Source organism: Anas platyrhynchos, chromosome 2, assembly GCF_047663525.1.
Source record: "Anas platyrhynchos isolate ZD024472 breed Pekin duck chromosome 2, IASCAAS_PekinDuck_T2T, whole genome shotgun sequence".
Taxonomy (NCBI): domain Eukaryota; kingdom Metazoa; phylum Chordata; class Aves; order Anseriformes; family Anatidae; genus Anas; species Anas platyrhynchos.
In genome coordinates, this window is record NC_092588.1 from 121,138,739 (window position 1) to 121,165,298 (window position 26,560).

General features: G+C 37.7%; 1 protein-coding gene across 5 annotated transcripts in view; it reads right to left on the minus strand.

Moving 5' to 3' along the window:
* The window catches only part of KAT2B (lysine acetyltransferase 2B), a 49,056-nt gene that overhangs the window by 14,637 nt on the left and 7,859 nt on the right, over nt 1–26,560 (minus strand). For all 5 annotated transcript variants that reach the window (XM_072033488.1, XM_072033487.1, XM_072033485.1 and 2 more), the window contains 9 exons: nt 21,601–21,727; nt 16,461–16,606; nt 15,835–15,924; nt 13,932–14,113; nt 11,479–11,670; nt 8,693–8,799; nt 6,790–6,915; nt 4,046–4,182; nt 2,422–2,630 (listed from right to left, as the gene is read on the minus strand). In XM_072033488.1, coding sequence (XP_071889589.1) covers nt 2,422–2,630; nt 4,046–4,182; nt 6,790–6,915; nt 8,693–8,799; nt 11,479–11,670; nt 13,932–14,113; nt 15,835–15,924; nt 16,461–16,606; nt 21,601–21,727 — 1,316 coding nt within the window. The remainder of the gene's footprint in view (nt 1–2,421; nt 2,631–4,045; nt 4,183–6,789; nt 6,916–8,692; nt 8,800–11,478; nt 11,671–13,931; nt 14,114–15,834; nt 15,925–16,460; nt 16,607–21,600; nt 21,728–26,560) is intronic.

The window sequence follows — 26,560 nt, forward strand, 5'->3', positions numbered from 1 at the left end:
AACTCTTATGTCAAGGGTCAAGAATTTTAGTGTCATCTTTAAGGTCTGGAAAGATTTACATGGCACCTGTTATCTAGCTTATTCAAGACACAGTACACGGTATCATATAAATTATATAATCAATACAGCAAATTTAGAGAAGACATCTTGGGGGGGGGTGTTGGTAGCAAAAAACAGTAGTCTAAAAAGTAGTTATATTTTCAACAGTATGCCACTGTTGAAGTAGATTTTATACACTGTAGACATTCTTTTTGTACTTATTTAGTGCTTTTTATCCGTGGAATGAAAGCAGCAATATAGTGGCTTGTGCTTTTAATTTTGTTTCTTCCTGTTTTAATTTTTATGTAGTAAGATTCAGTAAGGATGGCCACTTTAGAAATAAGAACAAAGGCAATAGTAAGTACACTAACAACTGATAATAAAATATAATTATTATAATATATAATAGTATAATAGTATGTAACAAAATATATAATAAGTAATAAATAATGAGATACAGTAATAAATACAGTAATTAAGTAATTAGAAGTAACTAATAAATAATAGGTAATAAATAACAAGCACATTAACTTGGGAAGAGAACTGCTGGACTCCAGTACCTCCTACCTGATGCAGGTTTGTGTGTACCCACTACTTAGTGTAGGTCTCCAACATGTGTCCCTGAACATCTTGGAAGATAATGGATTTCCAAGATGTCCAGGCTATGTGCTTTGCTTCCTTTGGGTCAACTGTTCACCAAAGGCACATATGGATATTGCTAAAGCAAGAAAATGCCCTAACTCTTTCTCAAGCACAGACTGCTCTCCAGACATATCTGTACTGAAGAGCACTTTAATTGCCAGTAGTTCCTCCCAGCCTACGGGAAGAGTCTTTCCCAATAAAAGAGATAGAGAAACATGGGAGAAGGTCATGGCTCAACAGCACTACTTCACAATTTGTCTTGATATTTATTGGGAAACCTGTCGTCTTCGACCAGTTGCCTCTGCTCAAGATCCCAGTGCTAATAAGATTCCTAAACTAAGATCCCAGTGCTGTCTCTGCCTCACAGCTGAGCAACACTTACCCCAACATAGGAGAGGGGAAAAGAATCTGGATTGGTGCTGGCCCTCACAAGGACTATGCTGTTTCTGTCTGAAGAGCCCAGAAGGCTCTTCTGTGCTTGGAGACTGAAGTCCTGGCCAACAGTCCCCAGCACTAGGCTTCAAGGACTGCATGGAGCCTGCAGCAGCAGTTTGTTGGCATTGAGAAAATAATGCAGAGGGAAATGCTATCAAGCCTAAAAGTAGAGAAAATGGTTCCAGAAATGTTTTCATAACTGCTGCAGCTACAATATTGGGCACAGAGAGAGCAGCTGATATCACTGGTGGCTGGCTCTACCACCAACCAGGCTGGGCAGCTGGCTGAGATCAGCTCAGGCAGAGCTCCTCTTGAAGTGTCTGCCGACATACAACAATGAGCCTACAGGCATGCTCCGCTGCAAAGAGCTGCAGTCAGCACAGCAGGCACCTTAGCTATTGTTGGACATGGATCACTCACACTCAGAAATCTTGAGAAAACAAACTGGCTGGGAGTAAGTAGTCATAGGCTCTCCAAGAAACACAATAGTGAAAAAGTGGATACTTGTGAAGAGAAGGTGAAGTAAACAGCAGGGCAAGAAAGATCCTCAGTGTGTTGAGCAAAAAGAAGAGGATTCATACCTGACAGTCCTGAGACTACAAACGGTTAAAATCAATAGCAAAAGGATGTTGTAAACAGAAGAAAAGAAAAAAAAAAAACAGGAGGCAAATCTTCCCATTCCTGCTTGAGCACAATTCATCAGGACACTGGGGTGGGCGAAGGACCACATGCAACCTGTGGATGCTGCTACAGCCAATGCATCTCTTTTCAAGTGCCTGTGGTATAGAGCTGTACTCAAAGCAGGACGGGAAGCTTGCACTAATAAATAGAAAAGCAAACCACTTTTGTGAGAAGTGATTCTAAGCTTTCTCCCATGTTGACATAAATGATGTTTTTCATAAATCCCTTAAATTCTTCTCATTGAAAAGCCTTCAATCTCTCTGTCATTTGGTTCACAATCTCAAAAGACAGAGGATGGAGAGTCTGGCAAATTAGTATAGACTCAGAAACCACTAATGAACACCATAATTATTTTCTGACTTTCAGATCTAACGTTCATAAGCACAACATATGTAGGAGTCCACTTTCCATGACACACCACTTGTCATTAATACAGCCACCAAAATGGTATTTAGGGATCAACTAGACTGGCCACTTACGGTGGCTTGCAGAGGTGGGGAAAATGTAATAGGGCAAGAGATCCCCTCCACATCACCTAGACTGGCCTGTTCCTACATTGCTGCCTGCAACAAACACTGTGCTCTCTCCATCTCACCCACAAAACTCCTCTCCAGTGCTACTCACGGATCAAAGACCAAGCGCGTGATGTACTCCTTCGGCATTCGAGGCAGCTGATGGGAAAATACATTCTGCAAACCAACCAGCCACATCATGATCTTCTTGTTTGGCTTCTGGTTCAGGGAGTTCCCAACCACGTGGAATTCTATCACTCCCCTGCGCTCCTCCAGTCTCGCTGCCTCATCCCGGGCCGAATGTGCTGAGAGGAAGTTGGTCTATACAACATGAAAGAGGAACACAATCACATTTTGTAGATTTCACATCCTCTCGTGGACCAGCCTTAAGGAACAAACAAAACCCCTCTTTTCCCAAGCCATCTTTTTACAAAAATAGAGCTGCCAACGATTACTTTTTCTTTTCCTTTTTTTTAGCAGCAGAAGTAACACCACCAAATAAGTGTGATATAAAGTCTTCACTACAGTATACAAAGGCTTATTTGAGCTTCTTTTCAAGATTATGTAGCAAAAGTGATGGTTATATCTCAACAAGTTCCAAAACTTGATGGGGGAGAGAACTCATCTAGTTGAAGCCTATGCTACTATGTCTTCACATTTTCTTTAGCCTAGTTAGCTTGGACAGAAGTAGTAATGGACTTGCCTATACATATTGCAAATCACAGATTTTAACAGCAGTGCAGGCACAGTATTACCTTTTCATTTTAGCAGAGCTTTCCACTACCTACACCACTGTCATAAGAACAACAACAACAAAAAGGAACATTTTCATTCCTACTGATCTTGTTGTAACATATCTGGCAATTACATATGTATATTTGCATGGAGATTAAATTCATACAGACAATTTATTTAACATTTTTTTCAAGATCCTTTTAGAATGCCAAAACATCTCTGCATGCACATACTGTTTACTTTTTAGAGCAAAGTTTGTCTGCTGGGTTTCTAGTCACTGCCAGTCTCAACATCCAGACTGGCATAGCACTTGTAAATATGCAGAGCCATAAGTCACGGTATATAGTTTGAGCAAGAAATGTAGGTGGATCCAAATCTTCATCACACTCTAGCTAAACCTTGGCAAATAAGAGCTGCTGGCAAAACAGTCTGGCGAAGGGAACAGAAGGAGGAAAAGCCAGCCAAAAAAAAAAAAAAAAAAAAAGCAAGCAATTCTGTACATGGCGCAATTCTGTTTTTCTCTTCCAGCAGAAAAAAAGAGCAACTGTGGAAGAAAGAGCAAAGAACTGTTTCACTTGGCTCTCCCACACTAAACAGAAGATTTAAATTGGTGTCTTTCATTCTTCTGCAAGATTTGAACCTAACTTACCTTCTCTGATGAGCTACATCTAAGATTAACAACAAAAAGCATACTCTAGAATTGTCCTGCAACAAAAGTACCTTACAGAATAAACTGGGATCAGCTTGCTCGTTATCACTAGTTTCCGAGTCTCTTTAAAAACAGCGACAAAGCATTACAAAAATGTAGAATTATTCTTCATGTTAATGATACATTTCATCAATATTTCTTTCTTACCTAAACATATCCTCTCAAAGTCTGTATTTTTCTTACTGACAGCATGGTAAGTTTTGTGGACTTTTAGCTTTTCATGTTTTATTCACATGGAATGTTTATTAAAGAAAGACCATTTACAGACAGACCAGATCTCTGCATTCCTCACCTCTGGCCCAAGCATTGCTGCTGGATCTGTAATTGTTGACATGACTTCATTGATTAACTCAATAGGAATATCTCCTACAATTCTTGGTCTTTTTGAATCCTCCAGAGAATAAGGTTCATTATTTTTTCTTTTTTCCCCTACAAAACAAAACCAGGACAAATTAGAAATGACCAAACTGTCACAGAAAGCTTAATCATTGTATTCGCGAAACCAGCAATGAGGAAGCAGAACACAACTGTGGACCAGTTTAGATGTTCTCAGATATAAGTAGAAGGTTAATTGCTTTCCTAATTAATTGCTTTCTCATAAGGAGCTAGGATTTACAGTTCTTTTTTATGAGTAGGAGAGAAATTTGCATCTTAAATACTAATATGCCAGGAAGTCTGCTAGTACATATCTGCAGAACACCTGAACAGCACTGGGTGTTCAAAGTCTTAAACAAGGCAAGCATCATGGGTGAAGAAGTACTGGGCTAAGCAATACATAAGTTATTTCAGACTCTATTTCTTTGTTATGATGAATGCTGGCGCAAGATCAATGTTACTGCTGCACACACAATACAGAAAGCCTTTGCCTTTCCATCAAACTGCCCTATATTAATAAAGTGTCATCCTTCTACTGTTACCTTGAGCGTTATAATATATAACTAGCTACTGATAACACTTTGAACTCCACACATGCATAACATGCATAGTCTATCAGGCAAAATTAGCATTGGAAGATCATAGATCAATACATATTACAGCACGTACTTTCAGATAATACAAAATCCCATTTTGTGATTCACTGGAATTAAGTATCCATTATAGAGGTTTTTTTCCACCATTTTTGTAAACCAAGCAGCATATACAGTCTGACATGTCATACATGTTTGACTTAGAAAATCCATATGAAGTTTCCAAATCAAAATATACCATGTTAATTATTAACTGCACTACAAACTGCAAACCAACATGTAATATAGCAAAAGCAACTAACAAAACAAATTTGTGAAAAAACATCCACCAAGGAATAATTGATACAATAATACTGAAAAAGACATCTGCTAGCTCAAGATTTACCCAAGCAGCAGACCATCAAGTATTAGAAAAGCAAGCAAACAGGAGTATCACTTTACAAGGTAACATTTTTCCTCATTTTTTTCCCCTAAAGATCTGTTACTGGTCCTTGTCAGAGCCAGAACACATAATTTTGAGTTTGTGAACAGCACTTCATGAGCTATTTTGTAGTTTTCTCCTAAGCAAAATCCAAAATAATGTTGAGATCTCCTTTCTGAAACAGCCAGATAATTTAGGGCCCACTATTTTTCAGATATTGTACAGACTGTTTTGCAACAGATATAGTGCTTTAAGAACATGAGGATCAGGTTTTTCACTCCCCTTTTCACTTTCAAGCAGTATTTTCTTAGTGATATAATTTTATCGTTAACCTCCCTTCACTGTGGAAACTTTAATTCCTATTATTTTCTACTTTTTAAACAATTATTCATTTGAATGAGCTTCTCTTAATTTTCCTAACAGATTAATTTATTGTCTCAAATCAGATTATCAGACTTATTTATTTTAAGTAATTCATCAAAAGCTTTCTGGAAATCCAGGTACACAGGGTCATTCAAAACACTTTCCAAATGCTCACCAATTCCTTCACAGATATGTACAATTCATGAGTTCTGCAAAATGCATACTGAATTTCCACATCATATTACTCACATATTATCATCTCTTCTAACTGTTTGAAATAGGAGTTCTACAATTTACAGTTTCCTGAATTCTCTTGGAAGGTCTTTAAAAAAACAATTTTGCATCTGTGGTGTTTCAATTCTGTAGTACTGAGGGCAAATCAAATGACAGTTCAGCTGCACAATTTAATTAGTTTGCTAATTGCATATTTCATTTCACAAAATGAAAATTATATATATATAAATATATTATTCTTTTTCAGGTGACTACTTACTACTCATTTTACTGATCTGTAATAGAAAAATCTTCTCATTCCCACTTTTAAGGCCATTTCCCAACTTGTCCTTCAGAAAGGAAGCTGCAGTTCAGGAGCCTCTTTAAGTTCCTCTGTAGCAAACACTGAGGCTAACAATTCATTTAGCTTCTTCAGCTTCCTTAAGGACTTACTTTACATGAGCTCACGATCATCCCTCTGACCTACAAACTCTTGACAGGCTCATTAATCCTGAGGTGTTTGAAAAAGGAGAATTGATGCATTCATCATCTTTTATTTTTTTCCCCCCTCAGAAAAAAATTTCTAATCTGACCTCATTCAGGTCTTGTGTTTAACCTTGTGTGTGTGTGTTCTTTATTTTAGCACTCATTTGCTATTTCAGTACCTTGAAAGATCAAAGAAAAGAAAGAAAAAAATAAATAAATAAATAATGAAAAAGCAGTGGCCCCTTCTACTCTGCCTTTTCTGTTTAAATAAAACCTTTCTTAATGGGTTGTAATACACGTACTCCAAGTAAAGCCAAGTATTTTCAACAATCTCCGTCACCTATAGAACTCTTCTAATTTTGAATAGAATTTAAATATACAGATTGTTGTTGTTGTTTGTTTTCCAAATACAGTTGCAATTTCTGCTAGTTAAACATTACCATAGTGGAGAAAAACTTTGTGTGTCTGCATGTATGTGTCTTTTAGTAATAACACCTTAAGTTCACTATTGCAGGATGGTCATCATCTACTACAACTATTGATAACATCAGTGAAAGAAAAAAAGCGAGTCTCCCTCTTCATTACCTAGGTTTGGGTCAAGGACAGAAGAAACTTTGCAAGCAGGACTCATGTTTCCACTGTTCGGTTGCTCCAGAGATGAAGGACTTGCACTGTACGAAACAGATCTTGCAACAGGAGGAGGATTAATAACTGCAATGGTATAAAAGACACAAACATATGCACACACAAATAAAAAAATAAATCAGGACATCAGGACATAAATTCGTTATGGTGCTGACCAAATGACTGTCATGATGACAGACCCAGCTTCAGAGTGACCCACCTGCAAAATAGCACTAGCAACATGCAACAGACCAATGACACCGGTGGGCAAGCAGAGGCGTTAGAACTTTACCTCAACATATTTTTCTAAACTTCTCCTTAATGAGGAACTGTATCAATGCTGGATGACAGCATTAGTTTTACTTCATTGCAAATATCAGGCTTTATTATTCCGCAGTGCTGAGCACGAGTTAAGAAAACAAGCTTCCTTCACATACCTGCCAAGGCTGCTGGCATTCAGCCTCATGAAAAGGCTTTTTGTAGGGGTCTATTGAAAAGTAAAAACTCATCATTCAACTTCAGCTGTCCACTCTAACAGCATTCAAAGGCTGGTTGGACAAATCAAACTCAGTGAAGGGAGAACTTGTTGCACCAGTTTAGAGAATGAAACCACTCTTTCAGAAAGCCACAGACTAACCTCTCTCTAAATGAAATATAAAAATAAAAAATACCACGGCCAACAACCACAAAAAAAAAAAGCATCCGTGTCAAATCACTCAACGTTCATCTGTGTCAGGATTTTTGGCAGAAAAGCCAACGAGGGAGGGGGAAGGGGGAATGAGGTGCCAGCTCATAGTCTGGACACCTGCAGTCTCTCTCTCTGCATGCCTTTATCCTGGTGTCATCACCAGCAACAGCTCTTTTGTGCCATATTCATGCCAAGAATCCAGTGCTTAAGAGGTGCAAATTAAAACGAAGCACTGCAGAAATGTACATGACAGAATGAACTCTGAGAGCAAGACGATTTTAGGTTTGTAATGAACTTGTGCCTAAGGCATAATTCTCCAGTTCATGAAGCAAACTAGGAATTTCTGACCAGAAAAAAATAAAAATAAAAAATCTGCCTCTGTCACAGTGGAATTTTCCCTATTACTCTCAGAAAGTCATTATCAGATTCTGATAACACAATGGTCTCATCAACTGATAATCAGCAATGGTTACAAAATACTGAATTAAATAACTCCAGTCTTCACTTCCTAAAAAACTGAAAAATCAAATCAACCCCTAAACTGCATAAACAGATTTTAAATAGTGTTGAGCAGAAAGGAGAGGGAGAAGGGGAAAGGAAAAGAAAGCTGTCAATGTCTTCCTGAAATTTTAAGGGACCTCTGAGGCACCCTTATAGAAGATAAGTGCATAAAGCTGCAGAACAGCTGATTGGCCACATTAAAAGGAAACAAAGTAAAGAAAGGCTATACAAAACCCTGAAAATCATGGGTATATGTGCTAAGGCAATGGGACATCTGATGCAGAAGGTAAGATATTGCTAAGGAGCCAGAGTACTGGTGCGGGGTCCTCATGCAAGCGGACAGCTGTCCTGCAGCCATTTACCCACCGACCATTCATACTCGCTCATCATGAGAGCACTTCTGCCACTTGCATACCCAGGAGATAATGCCTCAGCAGCCAGCCTGCTCCACAGGCACCTTGGAGTAGCCAGATTCCATCATCAGGATGGGATCTTTATATGAAGAAGCACCAGAGAGTCAAACACCTGTGCTTACTCGAGGCAGAGTGATTTTGGTATAGCCTGCTATTGATAAAGCTGCATATCTAATTATGACTCTTTAGAATTAATCGCTTGCACAGGTATATTGTGCTTTATACCAGGTGCTGCCTAATCCCATCACTAAATGCATCTTACCTGTCTGGATTCCCAGTTGGCCAGTTCGGGAAGTAGACACAATGAAATCCTGATCCCAAATAGGCGAATTTGGGCTATATACTTCTTCTTCCAGCATTGACAGAAACCTAGGCACAAAACCAGACAAAATATTAAGTTAATAGGAGCATTCAAAACACGTTACTTTTCAGAATAAGCATTTGCAACTTTTTAAAATTAAAAATATTTAATGATTCTGTAAGAAAATATTGGCCAACTCCTTTAAACCACACACACAGTCACAAACCATAACAGACATTAATCCAGTAGAGAGATTTTACCTATGAAAATTTATGTTTAATTATAAACAATATGCATATAATTTGAAAATGCAGAATGAAACAGGAGGAAACTATTTTTCCAGAACAAAATTAAGCACTAATAAAAAAACTAAGTAGATAGATTCTAAGATACTGATGTTATACAGTGATGACAAACTATGTCTAGCTTGATAAACTGATGTTTTGCAGAAACACTTACCTCCTGCCTCATACAGATTTATAAAAATCCCAGTGTTAATTACTAACAATGCTTTTAGGAAGACATTTCAATTTCTTTAAGTGTGTTACTGAAACATTTAATTGCACGTTTGTGCTTTCAAAACAGTATTTTTGATCTTACTTCAGTATGCTTATAGAAATGATGCAACTTTAAACCTCTCTCAGTACTACTGCAAGAGAAAAAATTCCACAGAGCAGAGTACCCAGCAATCCTGCCTTCACGTAGCTGATACATCAATTCCCTTTCTGAAGCAAGATAGCCGCTTATCCTATCTTGCACAAAGGGGTTTTCAGACCAGAAGTTTACCTGACACTTTTTTACTCTCTCTATATAAAGAAACTGTCCAGCTAAAAGCAACAGGACTGCTGAGTAAGACTTTCTTGAACGGAGTGCGGATTTTCAGGTTCAAATCCTGCTGATGTGTCTTATACGTAGCACATTTATATCTAAGCACAGCAATATGTGGTGCTAGCTGCTATCTATACAGCTGATAATGGCTAAAAAGCTACTTGACCATCCGTGACAGAGCAGAAGCAAAAATTACACTTCAGCAAAGGTTGCATTTACAAGCAGCACAGCAACTCTGCACTCAGCCCCTGCGTTGACTGTTTCCTAGGCTCATACAGACACAGCTTGCATGTGCTCACATCAGCATTGTTGTGCCAAAGGGACTCAGAAAACTGCAGTCCTGGAAAGCCTCCTCAGTTAACATTTCTCATTCTTATTTATTGGCTGCTGGTCACCTGCACACTTACAGTTGTGTCATAACACAAGTTCCTAAAAATATTTATTTTGAACCCCAGCTGCTCAACTTTCCTGCAAGCAAGGAAGACCCTTTGGAGGTGCTCCATGCAGCATAACATCAGCCATCGGAGAGACAAATGCTTCAGATAAGTACAGCCTGTAAAAAATTTAAAACACTATTTGTGTTTCACACAGGCCATCAGTAAACAGTGCTTTTCTTCCTTCTTTTTCAGAGCTGAATATTAAGAGGAAATAAAGTGAATAATAATGCTGTCCAAATTACTTTTCTAGGCTGCAGAAGGCAGTGGCTGTAAGCACAGCATTCTTCTCCACATATCTTCTCCTTGTACCAATGTGGTGTTAAATCCTTTTTACACCTATTTCAGGGCCAGATCATGAGCTTATTCTCAAATGTACCCAAGCACTCCTGTAACAGTCTAACCCAGAGACAACTTACACTCCTCAGAGCGGTAAAAGGCACTACTAAAAATAGTAGGGGCCAAAAAAAAATATGGATCTACCCAGGTTTGGAAAGCTCATGTTGTTTTTCATTCCCCTGAGCACTAAACTTCTTAAGCCCCAGACAGTAGCCTGCACAGCATCAGTGTCACCAGCTTGCTGGTATATTCAGCTTCTTTCTTGTAAAAGGAAGGACAGGATTTTCGAATATGGGATGCAGATCCAAGCCAAGCTTGGTAGAACAAAGATGATTTTAAAGTGATACACTATTTTAACAGGAAGCATACAATGAATGATCCAGAAACCACCACCCTTAACCACCGGTAAAACTTCTCAAATGGACTAAAAAGCTCATTTGAAATGGACCAAAAAAGGACTAGCAAAGTTGAGCATGCTTCAGGAAAACTCATTCTCCCACATACACCTAAATCCAATCGTTGTTTGAGATTATCATCAATACTCCAGTACAGGAACAAGTGATCAAGTGATCAATACTAAATTTATGAGTTTAAGATTCACTGATGCAGCTTCACATTGACTACCATCTGTTGTTTGTTTTTTTTTTATTTTAATATTTCATCATTTATCTTTTCATCTCTTCTGAAGGTGGGGTGACTACTTTCTTCCCTGCTCCTATCTTGCATTAAACCGAAATGCTTAACTGTAAATAAACTCCAGTGCCACACCCCATTTTTTTTCTGCTCCATCACAAAAGCAGAGGCAAGCATGTGTTTTTGGAGAGCTTGACCTATGTTGTTTCCAAGGTCTACAGAAAATAAGGTAAGTGACCAATAATCAATTCTAATAGAGTTCAGTCCCCTGGCTAGATGAATAACCCTACTTAAAAAGAAAAGCCCTAGAACCAACTAAAGCAAATTGTTGTGTAAATAAAATACACTAGTTTGAGCTATGGCAGAAAAAAAGCTCTAGTATCTATTTGTTACTGAATAAAAGAATGAATGATTTTAAGCTGCAGATAAGAAACCTATTCACACTTTTCCATTTCCACATCAAGTTGCATGCTAGCAGTTAGCCCTGAACACAGTTAAATTATGACCCCTTACTTTGGGAAATGGGTGAGGATTAGTGTTCGTTTTTCTTGAGGAAGCTTGTCTTTTTCTTGCCTGGCCTGTTCCAGCAGCTGCCGTCTCATTACAGTAAAAACGGAGCGAAGCAACGTCCTACCGAAAACCTGTGTGGTTTCATACCGAGGTAGACTGTCACAGAACTGAGGGACGTTGCAATAACAAAGCCACCTGTGAGGGGGAAAAAGACAGATAATTACCACCGTCTAACATATGAATTAATAACTTAATGCAATAAAAGCACTACCTACATCATTTATAATGCATCTGAGAGCTATATGAAAGTATCAATCAGCTCCAAATCAAGTCTGGACAGAGTTAAGTGGCATTTATATTGCCTTTTCTTTTTCTTTTTTCTTTTTTTCCTTTTTTATTTAAGAAAAATGGCAAGCAAGTCCTTTTAAGTCTCCATATATTCTTTTTGTCTGTGCCCCAGTTTCCACGAAGTGCTTGTGCCAGACAATACCCATATATCACATAAAATTTGTGTTGATGTCAGGGATTCTCTCCATGAGTCATTAATGAAACCTCTTGCACCTCTTGCCTGTGAGTCCAAAGATTTCACCGCTACCCTGTCCCATTTTCCCTTCTTTAAACTTCTACATTTCCCTACATATACACAAAAGAAGTGACATTTCTAACCAGTTCCACCCGAAACCAACTGCACTTGCATCCTGGTCTCCCATCAGCTGGCTTCTTTGCACTAGCCCTGACTCAATGCTCTACTTTACCAGTAACTCTCTCCATAACGAGTTTTGTATTAAGAAGTACGTATTAAAATATAGCTTGTCATGTTACTGTTCTTGGAAAAAGGGATTATGGTACTGAAAAGGTAATTCAGGACCACATCCACTATGTAGGTCATGATTTTATAATTTTAATTTTTTAAGGTTTCAGTATCCGTGTGTAAGTGAACAGAGACAGTTGTATCTGTACCTTTAAGAGAATCAGACCACAACCATTATGAAAACTCCAACAACGAAAACAGAAAAGAACTGGATATATGGACATAAATAGATTGCGCTGGCTTCTACACTGCTTGTCTCATTCTCTAAAGTACAGCTTCTTGCAAAACCCTCCGCCAAGCTCTCATATCTTAGTCAGACTGAGAATAAGTTTGCAAACATAAGAGATGCAAAAGCGTTGTTAGATAGAATTGTCCAGACGCCTCTGCTCTATGCTCATGGTTGATAAAGCACTCTTCTCAAAGTACAAGGACGTGTAAAACTTATAAAGGTACACTAAAATCATCCAGGTTTCAATTCAGTGCAAGAATTCACACTGTGTGCCTTTGGTGTACAGGTTCTGCTTGCTCAGAACCCATAGCACTGTCTCTAGTGACAGGGCAGGGAGTGAGCCAAGAGGAAGGAAGAAGCTTAATCTGAGAAGTTGGAACTAGATGGAAAGAGGCATCACTTTGTGTCTGAGAAAGCCTTAGGGACTGTGGACAGGAAGGGCTGAGAAACTGCAGTTAATGAAACGATTAACAACACAAGTCACCAACCAGAGCCAATGCTAGCTATTGATTCCTGAAAATGTCAACTCCAGCCAACCATGGTTACTACATCTTTATCAGACACAAACTGAGGGTGAAGATGTGCCAAATGAAGAGCCCCATGGATCATCAGCTCCTCTCCTTTATGACTTTAGGTAGTCATTCAAGGAGACAAGTCTGTAAATTGCCAAGTCTCCCAGTGGCACAGGTGCGATCTGGGCAAAATAATGTCTCAGTCAAACCAACCAGGATGCTGTGCTACTAAATGGAAGGCAACTTCATGTTGCGGTGCATGGACAAATCTTGATGAGATAACTCTTCATGGACAGGCTTTATGGCAGGTTAGGGTCTACCAGTTGTGACATAACACCTGCTAGTAAACAATTAAAACACTTCCAGTTTTGTGGGAGAGGTGTGAACTGGCAGAGGGACAGCATATGGATCAGTGCCCTGCCTCACACGATCTCAGGACTTGTCACATGAAAGCATCACAGTCAGACATGGAGCAGCATCACCAGCCACAGTCTGAACTTACATGGGTTTTTACTCTTCTCTTTTATGGAGCTGAGGTTTTTCAGGGAAAAAAGGAAAAAAGAAAAAAAAGCTGAATAACAACTTGCCTGAATTTTTAGTACACAAAATAAGGAACTTATAGAAGGCTCTTATCTTAATCGGACTGAGAGCAACTTTGTAAATACAAGAGTTGTAAAAGGGTTGTTAGATATAGCTGCTCACAGGTCACTAATCCCTGTTCTTGGCTGATAAAGCACTCCTTTCTAAACACAATGATGTGTATGCAACTCTGATATGATTTCTCTAAAGTCATCATGTTTTCAATAAGCTTAGTCTGCAGGAATAGTGCAACTACAATGTACATGTGCTGTGTGTACATGATGTTTTTGTAAGTATGTCATTAAACAAACAAAAGCACAATTACCTGGTGTAATTCACTTTATATCCTGCAATATCATCATTGGGTGATCGTAGTCTCCGCTGAGAAGGTGTCTCCAGGTGCCAGTAGTTAATGCGGTTCAGAAACATTTTAGCCAGTTCCACTATTGTCTGCCTTTCCTTTGAAGGTAAGTGGCTAAATTTGTACTGCACAAAATTATTCACACCCTTGAAACAGGAGAAGAATGCTTAATTATTTATCCTTTTTTGTGTTTTTTTTTTTTTTTTTGTAGGATTGTCCTGAAACACTTATCACTTCAAGTTTATTAACCATGGACAAGAGAAAAGATACAGGAAAGAAAACAAATACCAGAGACCATGAACTCCTTGCAAGTCACATGTCACAAACTGATTCTCTTGTGCAAAGAATCAGGTACATCCAAGTGTTTTTATTCTATTGCTCTACAGCAGCTGACTTGTTGACTTAGAAGGAGACAAGGAAATTTATTTTTTCCTTGCTTTTCAAAGTTAAAAAAAAAAAAAAATCAGGGAACAGAGAAAGATCAAGAGAGCTTTCTTCTATTTCTTAATACATGCACAATTTTGCTGATAACCATATTGCATGATTTATGTATTTCCTCTATAAAAAAGTATGTATTTCTTCATCACCTAAAATAGTAAAATTGGGCTTGAGGACTTCTATTCAAGTTTTTGTCTACAGAGCATATTATTTCTTCAAGAAATGTCAGCATTTCACATGTATGTCACTTCAGTGCACTTTGTATACCTGTCTACTTTTTTAAAAAATATATTGAGAATAGTCAAAATGTGTGACTATAACTGCTGCAATACATATATACTAAAAATCGATTATAATACTGTTGTTTAGCAAATAATTGTGTGATTGAGCTCCACTGCTAGGAACAAATTGTGTGATTGAGCTCCACTGCTAGGAACAAAAAGGTGAAATTATTGGTCTACTTTAAGGGAAAGTTCTTTCAAAATAAGCTGGAAAAAGAGTTACTGTGCTTTACCTTCTTAAGCAAATTGAATAGTATGAAGAATGAGAAAAAAATACATTGTACAAAACCTTTTTAGTAGCTTACTTAAAGGTCTAGTAGTGTATGCATCTTACATATGCTTGTTCTTGTTTATATTCAAACTAAAGGAGAACCTAAGGTGAAGTCTTCCAAGAAATTCAACAATAAAGAACTCTGACTTTAGTAAACTGTAAAAAGCAAGAGTTGTAAGGAAGTACTTACTTCACATAATGCTCTTCACATTTAAAATGTCCTGTTTAACAATAGAGCAGCCATTCATCCACCAGTGGGAACACATTCAGCTCCTGATTGAGTGAGGTATGTAAGCTTCTGCATAGTCTCACTGGAGTTAATGGGCCCACTTTTGTGCCAAAAGTTCATTCTGAGGAGCTTGCTAAACCAAAATCTGAATTTGTCATATGTTCTTTATCCACTAAGAATTACAAAAGCCTCAGTTATTCTTTGTTTTGGGCTGTTTTTTGTTGTGTGCCCTTTGAAAGAGAAGACTATGATCTCACTGAATTGGATCGTAACATTTTCATTGATTTACTGAAGACAAAAGTCATTTTAATATTGGATTTCAAAACTTTGACAGTATTTTTCATCACTCAAGACAGAGAAAGATTAGAACTGCCACACATAAAAGTAGTATTTTAAGTTTCATTCTCTAAACCCACAAAAAAACCTGTCAGTTTCAGTAAAGCATAAGATGAATGATGAGAGAAGTTAAATAATGTAGCTATTATACCAATGCTAAAGGAGAAGAAGCTGCAGAAGTCTCCTACAGATTCAGCCCTTCTCCTAAAGTAATACACAGAAGCATTTGTAAACTGCCTGAAATGCCAGAGTTTCAAAGAAGTGTCTGTGTTTACAAAAGAAATAAAATAAAATAAAAAGTTGATTGTTTACCTGTTCAATGCTAGGTTTCTCAAATGGGGGACTTTCCAAAGATCCTTCTACTACAGGTTTTCCCATCTGTAATATGCACTTCCTCAAAAGCTGTTAAAACATAAATTTAAGAAAATTAATAAATTTGCATATTTGCATAGGGTCAATGGAACTCACTGGAACACAAAACAGTGCAAGTAGTGTTGAAAATACCCTGGCTATGTATGTGCTTACTCAGTCATCTAAATTTATAGCTACTTAACTTCACTGTGAATTGCTTCATATCTTCTTTGAAACACATATAAAAAGCTTCTCTGACTATGTGTAGGCTGCGTAGTTAGCATTTATGTCAACTGCCTTTTCCCAATGTGTAAGTGAAGACTGTTAGAATTGCAGGTGGAAGCAGTTTATAGATGGGAGTTGGGGTCAGCTCCTGAATCATCTAGATGACTTTTGGAATAAGACATGATACACTGTAAGCACTGCAGATTCTAGCACAGTTGGCCTGTAATGCATCATGCCAAAAAAACAGAAAACTTCTCACCGGATAAAGTCAATACATGCGTGAGTAGCATTTTGAACAATGAAACTGGCTTGTGTGAGAGTGAAAAAAAAAAATGACAAAATCCTACATAAATTCAGCTTACTTTGAACAAGTAGAAATAAACTTGCTTGGTGTCTGCATCTTCTTCTTTGTGGACACAGGTGAACAGATACTCCACATCCAGTACAATCCCCAGTAGCCTATTCATTTCTTCTTCAGACACATTCTCCAGGTGAGAAACATGAGCAGCTAAATGAAATAAAAATCCAAACCTGTGAAAAGCCTATCGAGAGACAGCAAAAGTGCTCCCCAAGATGTCTCAAAGTACGCTGCTTGTGAAGGCAAAGATCCTGCAATAACCTTATTTAAACAGAACCTCTTATCAGAGCTTACTGAAATATAGGCCACGTCTGAGCCCCCCACTGGCAATTCCTACAAGCAAAGGGAAGACAGCTGTGTGGAATCAGTCTGTGTTAGCACTTAAAACAGACCACACAAGTCCTGTCTGTCTGTAATAATATGTTGCAATATAGGAGTATTACATACATTTTTGTCCAAGAACTGTGTTTTTGAGAAAGTTTCATGAGAAAATATCCTTAAATTAGCTAATCAGGTGTTGATACAGATAGCACCTTATTTTGTGAAGATAAAAAGATATCGTCTCCATAAATAGTTTTGTTTGTTTGTTTTAAACTGCATATTACCGGTCAAGTCTCATAACTTTATATCAAGTAAATTCAAGCTGTTTTGTGTGCACTGTATTAACAAAGCTTTTGCAGATTGCACATGCTCATTTGTTCAGAAGTGTACAAAAAGATACCTTTCAACATCATAATCTTCAAGTGACAAAATTCCTTTATCAGCTCCAAAGGTAAATATAGTTCCACATTTGTAATTTTCAAAAGCTGGAGGTTTGTATGTGTAAAGTGAGACAATCATGTAAAGCGGGTTTAAACAACTGGCTCCAGGAAGAGAGAAGGCAATTTAAAACAAAAAGTCGATTTCCCAAAAAGAAGGTATTTGCATTACAAAAAGCAACAATCTTAGCTGACTCCAGGCCAATGTACCTGAAAGGTATGCATATCCTTTACTCTGAAAGGACAAGATATCTTTCAAAAGAAAATGAAAACCATTTGAAGTGTTGAGCATATTTTTTAGCCTTTTAGTAACTTTTGACAATATTTACTTATCGGACTGGTAGGAAATTCTGAACGTAAATATTCTAATACCTTAAGGAGAGAGGAAGTGGGCAGAAATAACACTTGACTCAAAACCAATCATATTTATTGGCCACCAAGCAAAGTTGTAGTTCAGTATGACAGCTGTCAAAACATTTAAATTCAACAAATTTGTGCAGCTTCAAGTAAAAAGGACACCTTGGCTGAGAACATTAAAAAGATGCCAGCATTCATTTCCACTTAAATGAACATTTATAATAGAGTGTCTTAAGTTCTGAGCAAAGTCTATCTAAAGGTGAGGTGGCCACCACAGGCTTTCTCCAAGGAAAAACATTCAGCAATCTAGGTAGAATAAAGGGATTTCATTTCTGTCCTTGAGCTAGATGCAATAGTATAGTATTCGCAGATGTCTGTTCTGATCTTGTAAAAGAAACAAGTTCTCTCCTAGATGAGCACTGTATTAGATAACTGAATAAAGAAACTTCAGGTTCAACTACTACACAGAATAAAGAAAATCAGCATAAGAAGCCATTTCCACCTATTTTCAGGGACAGTACCAAAAGTCTTATTGACTACTTAGGATTTGAAAATGTTATTATATTACAGAACTATTACCCACACATTGAACTTAAAAAGGAACTTCGGATTGTATTTACTGTAGTATATCATTTACTACAGAATCATCCAATATTTGTACATCAATCCAGCCAACAGTCTGGATGTCTACAACTTCCTCGTAAGGGGGTGTCGAGAGGCAGGAGACCTTTTCTCCATTAACACCAGTGACAGGACCCGCGGGAATGGGGTTAAGCTGAGGCAAGGGAAATTTAGGCTTGACATCAGGAGGAAGTTCTTCACAGAGAGGGTAGTTGCACACTGGAACAGGTTCCCCAGGGAAGTGGTCACTGCACCGAGCCTGTCTGAATTTAAGAAGAGATTGGGCTGTGCACTTAGTCACATGGTCTGAACTTTTGGGTAGACCTGTGTGGTGTCAAGAGTTGGACTTGATGATCCTTAAGGGTCCCTTCCAACTCAGGATATTCTATGATTCTATGATTCTATGATTCAACAGCCTGTTCACAAATTCTTGTGGCCAATAGTAAAAATAGTTTTAAAATAGTTTAAAAGTCAAAGCTTTAGAACACTGACACCAAATTCTGTGTTTCTCCTGACTAGAGTTTTACAGTCCCATTCATTTGCATTACCCTACTAGTACCTCAGTTACTATTATGCTCACAAAAAAAAAAAAAAGAAAAAACATCATGACTATATGATGCTACAGCACATGAGAAGAAAGCAAACAGAAAGAACAAAGCCCATGTAATGATTTCAATGATTTGAAGATGTGAAAAATAACAAGTTAATTAAATTAGTTGTGCAAATTCATTAAGAAAATACACAAGTGTATGAATTAGAAGCTGTCAGAAAACAGACTAAGGAGGAATATGTCTACAGTCTACCTCAAAATCAATGTTTATCTAAAAACACAAGTGATGTATATAAGACAGGCAAACCAAGAAATATCCAAATACATTATGGTAAATAGAAGGAACTAAAGACAAGACTGGGAAAAAAGGGTTCCTGATTGTGTACATAGTGTACTAACACATTATTTAATCAGTTTTAAAAGTGCATTACTCTGAAGACACAAAATGTTTACCAACAGGAAAATACACTGTTACATGGGAGAAATCAATTAAGTTTAAAAGAGAAGAGAGGCTCTGACTACATAACACCTGCTCTTGAAGCTGGTGGACAGTGAAGTCTCCTGGCACACAATTCAGTCACGAGTTCACAGTTTTACATCAGTGACCCAACACATTGCCCAAACAAAAGAAATATTCATTAAAAATCCAGGCATGAGCCAAGCTGAGTGGCTGAGCCAGTTCCAACCCTGAATAAAGGGAAATGAGAAGCAGAGTGGCTGGTGGCAAACCATGGCACACCAAAGCAAAAAGTGTAGATGAGGGTCGGGGTGAGTCAGACAAGGTGAAGAACAACAGCACAATGGCAAATCAGCAGCCAAAATATTTTGATGCCATGACAAATTTGAAGTCCTAAGTCAGAAGTAGAACTGGTACTTGTGGACAATGCAACAAGAGATGTACATCTTAACCATTTTAGCTGCTTTGGTGAAAACAAAAAAAATACATGCTGTAGGTAAATAGACAGAAATAACCATAAATTAAACCACTTGCTGTCAAACAGATTGTGCACCAAAATCTGCACTGGTTTAAAGACTGAATACCCTCCCCCCACACACTTCACCCCACCCCTCAAAAAAAAAAAAAAAAAAAAAAAAAGCCTGAAACATAGATTATCCTAATGCCTAGGATAATCTTCTGAAAGAAAGAAAATGGAAAAAAATAAAAATAAAAAACACATCATAAATAAAAAATGTATCTTAGATCAGGTATGGCTTTAACCAACAGAGCAATTTATACATTGCTATTTCAACAGCTCCCTGAGGAAAAGAAAATGCAAGGCAGATGATAATCTGAAGCCTGCACATCTTGTGGTCAGTCTGGTTTTAAAGGCATTCAGCAAGAACACGCTAATTTAGAGGAGATGAATAGGAAAATTATCTTGGAAAACACCATTGAAAGACAGATTTTGACTAGTGGTCTGAGTAAGTAGACAGCAACTCATTTCAGTTATTTCAAATGAAACATTGTCCTCATTAGCTGCAGCTAGCAGAAAAAAAAAAAGAAAAAAAAAGAAGAAAAAAAACTTTTCCTTTTCTAAAAACAGTAATAAATAAAAATATACTTCATTTCATAAAGTACCTGTCACTGGTACTGGTTTTACAGTTTTCCCTGGCTCCCTAGTTAATGAGCAATTTAAGATTTTTAAAAGACCAAAATCAAGCTCAACCTTTGGAAGAGCTGAGTTTTTCTACAAAATACATAGCATCCACAAATTCCAGTGAAGGATAGGGAACTGACAGGCACAACATCTCAAAAGATTCAAAAAAAAAATTTTTTAAAATGAAAAGCCTCTTTCTTCAGGTGGAATGAAAGGGATGGGTAACATAAGCTACCCTGGCTGCATAACCAAAGTTGGCACAAATAAGCAGGATGATGAAAGGTTGAAACTAACTTGGCTAAGGAGACCAAAAGTTCTGTGATACCATGCTAAACTTCTCCTGCAAATAAAACCAGAGATTAGGGGTATCAGGAAAGGAATATGTTGGAAAGCCTAGAAATAGATCAGAGTAAAGAAGACATAAAAAGGGAGCAGAAAAAAAATATGCCGCTGCACCCTCCCCCCTCCAAAAAGAAAAAAAAAAGTGTTCCATACAAAGTACTATATTATTTCCAAAAATAAATAAATGATTAATTGTGAAGGTTTTAGATTTCCTTTTTCGTATTACAATTTTCTCTGTTATGCATCACACCAACCAAAATTTAAAAACAACTGATTTTTTTTAGTTTGTTCTGAACTTTATTATAGCTCATTTTTTATTATCCAGCTTTCAGTTTGGATAAGCATAATTTTTACAATAAAAATTAGTGCTTCATGCCTTTTTTTCAGGAGGTGTGTGTAAAAAATAATCTATTTGCAGAAAAAAAATATTTAACATTGGATTTTATATATATATATACACGAGCTATATATCAGATGTACAGCTCCAGTATTATTTTGTGTGTCAGAAGGCAAGGTTATTTTTGTAGGAAAGATTTCCCACTTTAACAATGTTCAAGAATACTTTACAGTTTATTTAATTGTAAGAAAGTCTCATTCATGTTGTAACTAAGGCTGCTGAAAGATAAAACAATGTGATATTAATTCATATGTTATATAAAGTATTAAAATTATTATGGGTAGTTTAAAAATGCTTTTGTATTTTAACAAAATAAAATGCCTAGATTATTAGAAGTTGTGCCTCATTCAATTCCTTTGAAATTCATTTTGGGGAACTTCTAACATATTTTCATCTAAGTTAACTGACATTTATGTCCGACTGTAACACCATTTCTAGCATAGCATCTTGAATTTCATCTTGCAAGAGTACAGAGTTCTGGGTATAAGCACGTGGATTCCAGGAGAAAGCTAAAATCTTACCTAGTGTATGGCTGCAGCTGCGGCATGGTTCAGTAAGGCTGACAACTGTCTGCTGCAGATCTGCCCGAGGGGGAGTGGGAGGTGGGTTGGGGTTCTTCCAGCCATTGCATTTACAAGATTCCTCAGCCTGAAACCAAAGTAAAGGAATATCAATCAGTAGTGTGAACAACAACCAACAAAACCACAGCAATTTACTGAATCTGCCATATTTCAAAGGCAATAAGAAGTAGCATTATTAACAAGCGGTTGATTTTTATTTGTTTATTTTTATATCTACCACACTGCTAGAGCTTATTTTCTAGATATGATCAGAAATAGAATAATACTGCAAATAGATTATCCTGGTTCTGGTATGCAAGCTGTGCTCAGAAAAAAAATAAATACACAAAGTCTGGCTAATTCTTTTACAGAAAGCCTTCACTGGAGGTCCTGTATGAAAGAAGCATTCAAACATTTATATCAAGACATACAGGTCCTATCAACACGTACAGATCCACCAAGAGAGTTTTAATGATTTAAACACAAACAGGCCATCTAACGGGCAATGTGTTTATCACTACCTTATCAGCTACACTTGCAACAAGAAATCACGCAACTAAAAATAAGCACATGTCCAGCCAAGTGGAGTTAATCAAACACTGAAATAAACAAACAGTAACTGTACTGGTCAAGAAAGTTGTCCAAAGCAAGGCTTGGCCACATCACCAACAGCAGTGAATGCCAAAGACAGCGACCTTGCCAACAGAAACCTGTCACATAGCATGGAAAATGTAGTCACTGACAGAGAAACAAACCAATGGTTTACAGCTAACAGGGATGACCATGAAGGGGGAGGTGGTGACCCAGGTAATCCAATTTCAAATCATTTAGAAGTTCAAAGTACCAATTTCAGTTATCCAAAGAACAGCTTTATAGGAGGGAGATTTTTTTCTGCACATCCATAAGTTCTGTTATTTTGATGGCAAAGTTCTGATTAGATCTTCAAATGAGAATATGAATGCTATTAGAAGAAAAGCATACTTTTCTGCTATTCAGAGATATCTGTGCACTGGGCGGTAATGAGATACTCATGAATTTGCAGTGCCAAGACCTCTGTGAGGAAAGTATGCCAACTGCTGCATAATATTTATGACAGAAACAACCTCAGTAGGAAAAATGTGGTGTTAATATATCCAGCACTAATGTGTCATTTTTTCAAACTGATTCTGAATATATTTAATGCAATCTATTTCAGGAACCTATTTCATTTTCCTTTTATGTTTCCAAATCTCATCTCACCTACGGAAGAAGCACCCAAGAGAGGCAGAAAAGATCACAGCTTGACAGTGCCTATGATTGACAGCTTCGTAGATTGATGGTAAATTGTTCTTCCACTCTAATTTCAATATTCAGCAACCTGAGCACTGCGACAACTGCTGCCTGCATTTTGCTGAGCGCCACATGATGCTTTTACCATCTCTTCTGCTGAAGTGTTTATCCAGCTGGACTCCCAGCCACGGGGTCAGGCGGTATTCGGGGCAGTCTGGCATGCTGGAAGGGGCAAGTGGTGTTTTCAGCAGCCAAAACCACCAGGATGACTCAGAAACCCACCTGCAAGCTCCCAGCAAAACCACTTCCATGTACACTTCCCTTGGGAAGGGGGTCAGCTGCATCCCCTGGGCCCACCGGGTCTCCACGCACAGTGTGGGTGTAGGCCACTGTGCTGGGGGTGTCTACCACAACATGGGTCTGTAGCATAGCACCAGGGAGACTTCTATATGAAACATGGGAAATCTGGGGAAGATTTATATGTATACAGCCTCAGAAAATGCAATCTGGAAGGATTCACAGTGAATTTCATCTTTCTATCTACATTTTTCTATCATGTTTTCTATGAGTAATATGACTGGCAGAGAAGTCAAGCAGGCCCAATGTTATTTTGCAGTAGAAACTGTCTCTTACAATTTCACAGGCATTGAGCCAGTTTTATTTTTGTTTGTTATCCAAACCTACAGGACCTACTAAGGTTTGTTGACTAGAAAGAGAAGCCAGTGATTAGTGGCACCTATGAACCAAGGACTGCCCTGTTGTGAAGACTGCGGACATCTGCAAGATGATTTGACCTCAAGCTAGACAAAAACAACGCTAAATTAGCTATTCACAATTGCTTCATAGAAGAGAGAATGTTGCCATGAGAGCTTTTGCAGTTAAAACAAGAAGAGACTGTCAGAAAATGAGATTATTGCCAAAGAAAATTCAAGACAGAATCGTAAAAAAGTTCTCGAACAGCAACAGCAAGAAAATAACTGACTATTAGGTTAAGGAATCAGGGTCTGATTCTTCCCATTCAGTCATCTGGACAAATGTTCAGCTTCGTAAATTACTGACATAACATAATGCTTCTTATTAATTGCCTTAAATCATACCACAGTGGAAGATGACAAAAAAAATAAAATAAAATAAACTAGGCCAAAAGCATTTAGAGAATATTTTTCTCTGAGTGGAACCAGCATTTCACAGAAGCTCACCACACAATGTTTACGATCAAGCCTAAAAAGCTATAAACAGTGAGTAACTACACAAACTTTCGTGTCACACAATAATTAACAGCAAAGATGCAAACAAACAGATGTATGAATTGTGATAACAGCTCGGTTCAACTGCCAAAAATAAATATCAACCCACCCACAGCAGAATAAAAACAGTGTGTTCAGTGGCAGATTTTTGTCAGCCCTCGGTAGTACTTGCTTGCCAGATCTTTTTGAAGCAGATGTTAATTTGTATTGTTCGTAATATTCTAGAGACCTTTCTCAAGCAACTATCAAGGGTGGGCCTTTTTTTTTTTTTTAATTCTTTCTATAAAACACCAGAATCAGCACAAAAGTTCTGTTAACCAAGGGGAAACACAGCCCAAAAAGGTCCTCTTCAAAACTAAGCTTTCATTGTCGATGTTGATAGTGCAAGTATTTTGTGCTGAATGTGCAATGTGCATTACTCAGTGGCTTAAATTGCCTAGTTGTTACAAGTCTTCCACTGTCTTTGTTTTGTTCATTCAGTCCTTTCCTTGGCCATCTTCAGCTTTTTCCTTTCTTTCTTTTCTTTTCTTTTTTTTTTTTTTTAAATGTCAGTCATCTGCTTTTCATTAGAAAATAAAATATGACTTCACCTCCACAAAAACTTAAATTAAGTTCAAAACAGTTTGGAGGGGAGGAAGGAAAAGAAGCATTTAAACTAGCACATCCAGTCCTTGGGGTCTTGTTTTCTGGGACATCTGCAGAGGTTTGATAAAGCCACTGCAGAAAGCTGGGGACTTCTGCTTTATTGAACCCTGCAAAGCCACAAATGCCATCTTTCCAGGTCCAAGGATCACAGGATGCTTTTTTTTTTTTTTTTTTAATAAAACTGATGAGTGTGATGTAATCAAACACAACAATTACACACCAATGCCTAGTCTCCCCTCAAAACTAGTGCAAAAATTACATACAATCTGCACTGCATGGTATATTTTTGATCAAATTTTTGGCACCTTCCAGGTACTACATGTATGGTACTACCATGTAATAACAGCACATTTTAACATACATTTTTATTTATATTTATGCCCCTTAAGTGGGTTTCAGGTCTAAATTATAATGGCTAAGTAAATATTGTTACAATGTTATACTGCCTAAACCATTCCTTCCCTTTTCCAGTGGTGAAATGGGCATAGGAACAGGTAAGTTTCAACCCAACTTGATTGCAAAGCAAAAGACCTCAACAGACTTAAAGCTGAGTTTCAGAACAGCTGCTGTACTGGGCTCTTTTCAACTCAAAGCCATACAGTCTGCCCTGTCTCATAACTGCAATGCCAAGCAGACTCAACAGATTATAGACACACAGCACCACAGGTCTTGTTTCCAACAAGTGTAATTACTCCAGAAAAATTACTTTCCCTCCCAACAAAAAAGCCAAGTAAAATACCCTACTGTAAAGCTTTCTCCTGCAAGCAATAATCTCAAAATGATCCTTTTAACAAAGAACAGCAAACAAAACATAACAAAAACATTGATGAATTTAAAATGCATGTTTTTCGTACTCAAACACCCAGTACCCAGCAACCAGGCAGTCAGATGCTGCTTGGAGATCTACTCATATGTACCAGGAAGGGATCATTTGTCTTTAACAATATGAAATCAATTTAATGTTCAGCTCAAAGGACATGTTCTTCCTTTGTTAGTCAATCCAAGTATTGTATTTCCCCTACTCCACCCCACCCCCAGGTTTCTCTCAACTACAGAATAGATGTAGGCTACCATATAATATTTGTTATTAAAAGCAGGGATCGCATTCCCACCTTGTGAGGTTAATGGTGGATTTCTTATTTAATTTAAAGAAAGATGTCTTAATTAGGCCTGCAATACATAGCATAACAGATTCACCCCACTATGAAAATGATCATAAGAAAGGTTTAATGTCCTGTATGACTCCTATATACCTCCTCAATTTCTCCAGAAAACATTCATACATTTTCAGTGGAGCTTCAAGGAGCTGTAATCCTACAATACAGAATTTAGACAAGTAATGCAGTCAAGTCTGCCTCATCTTAATCTGCCTTATAAAAGTCAGGGGAAAAAAAAAAAGTAATTATGAAAACCACAGTACATAATCTTACCACAAACTATTTTTAATGTGTGGGAGCAGGAAAACACTACAGGGTTCACTGCTGGATCAGATGTGGGGGAAAATGCCTGTACCAAGGGTCAGCAGCTGCTCTGCAGCCTGGGAGACCCAGATTTTACTTCAGACTCTGCCATTCACCTGCCGTGGGGTCTCAGCCAAACCTTCTCATCTAGCCCTGCTCATGATGTTTGTTTTGGTTATTTAAAGCATGGGGTCTTCGAGGAGGTGTTATTCGCCACTACTTGTGCAAATGCCTTAAGCTACAGGGCTCAAATTACATTTATAGGCATCCAGGCATTACTGTAACACATACAGTTAGAAA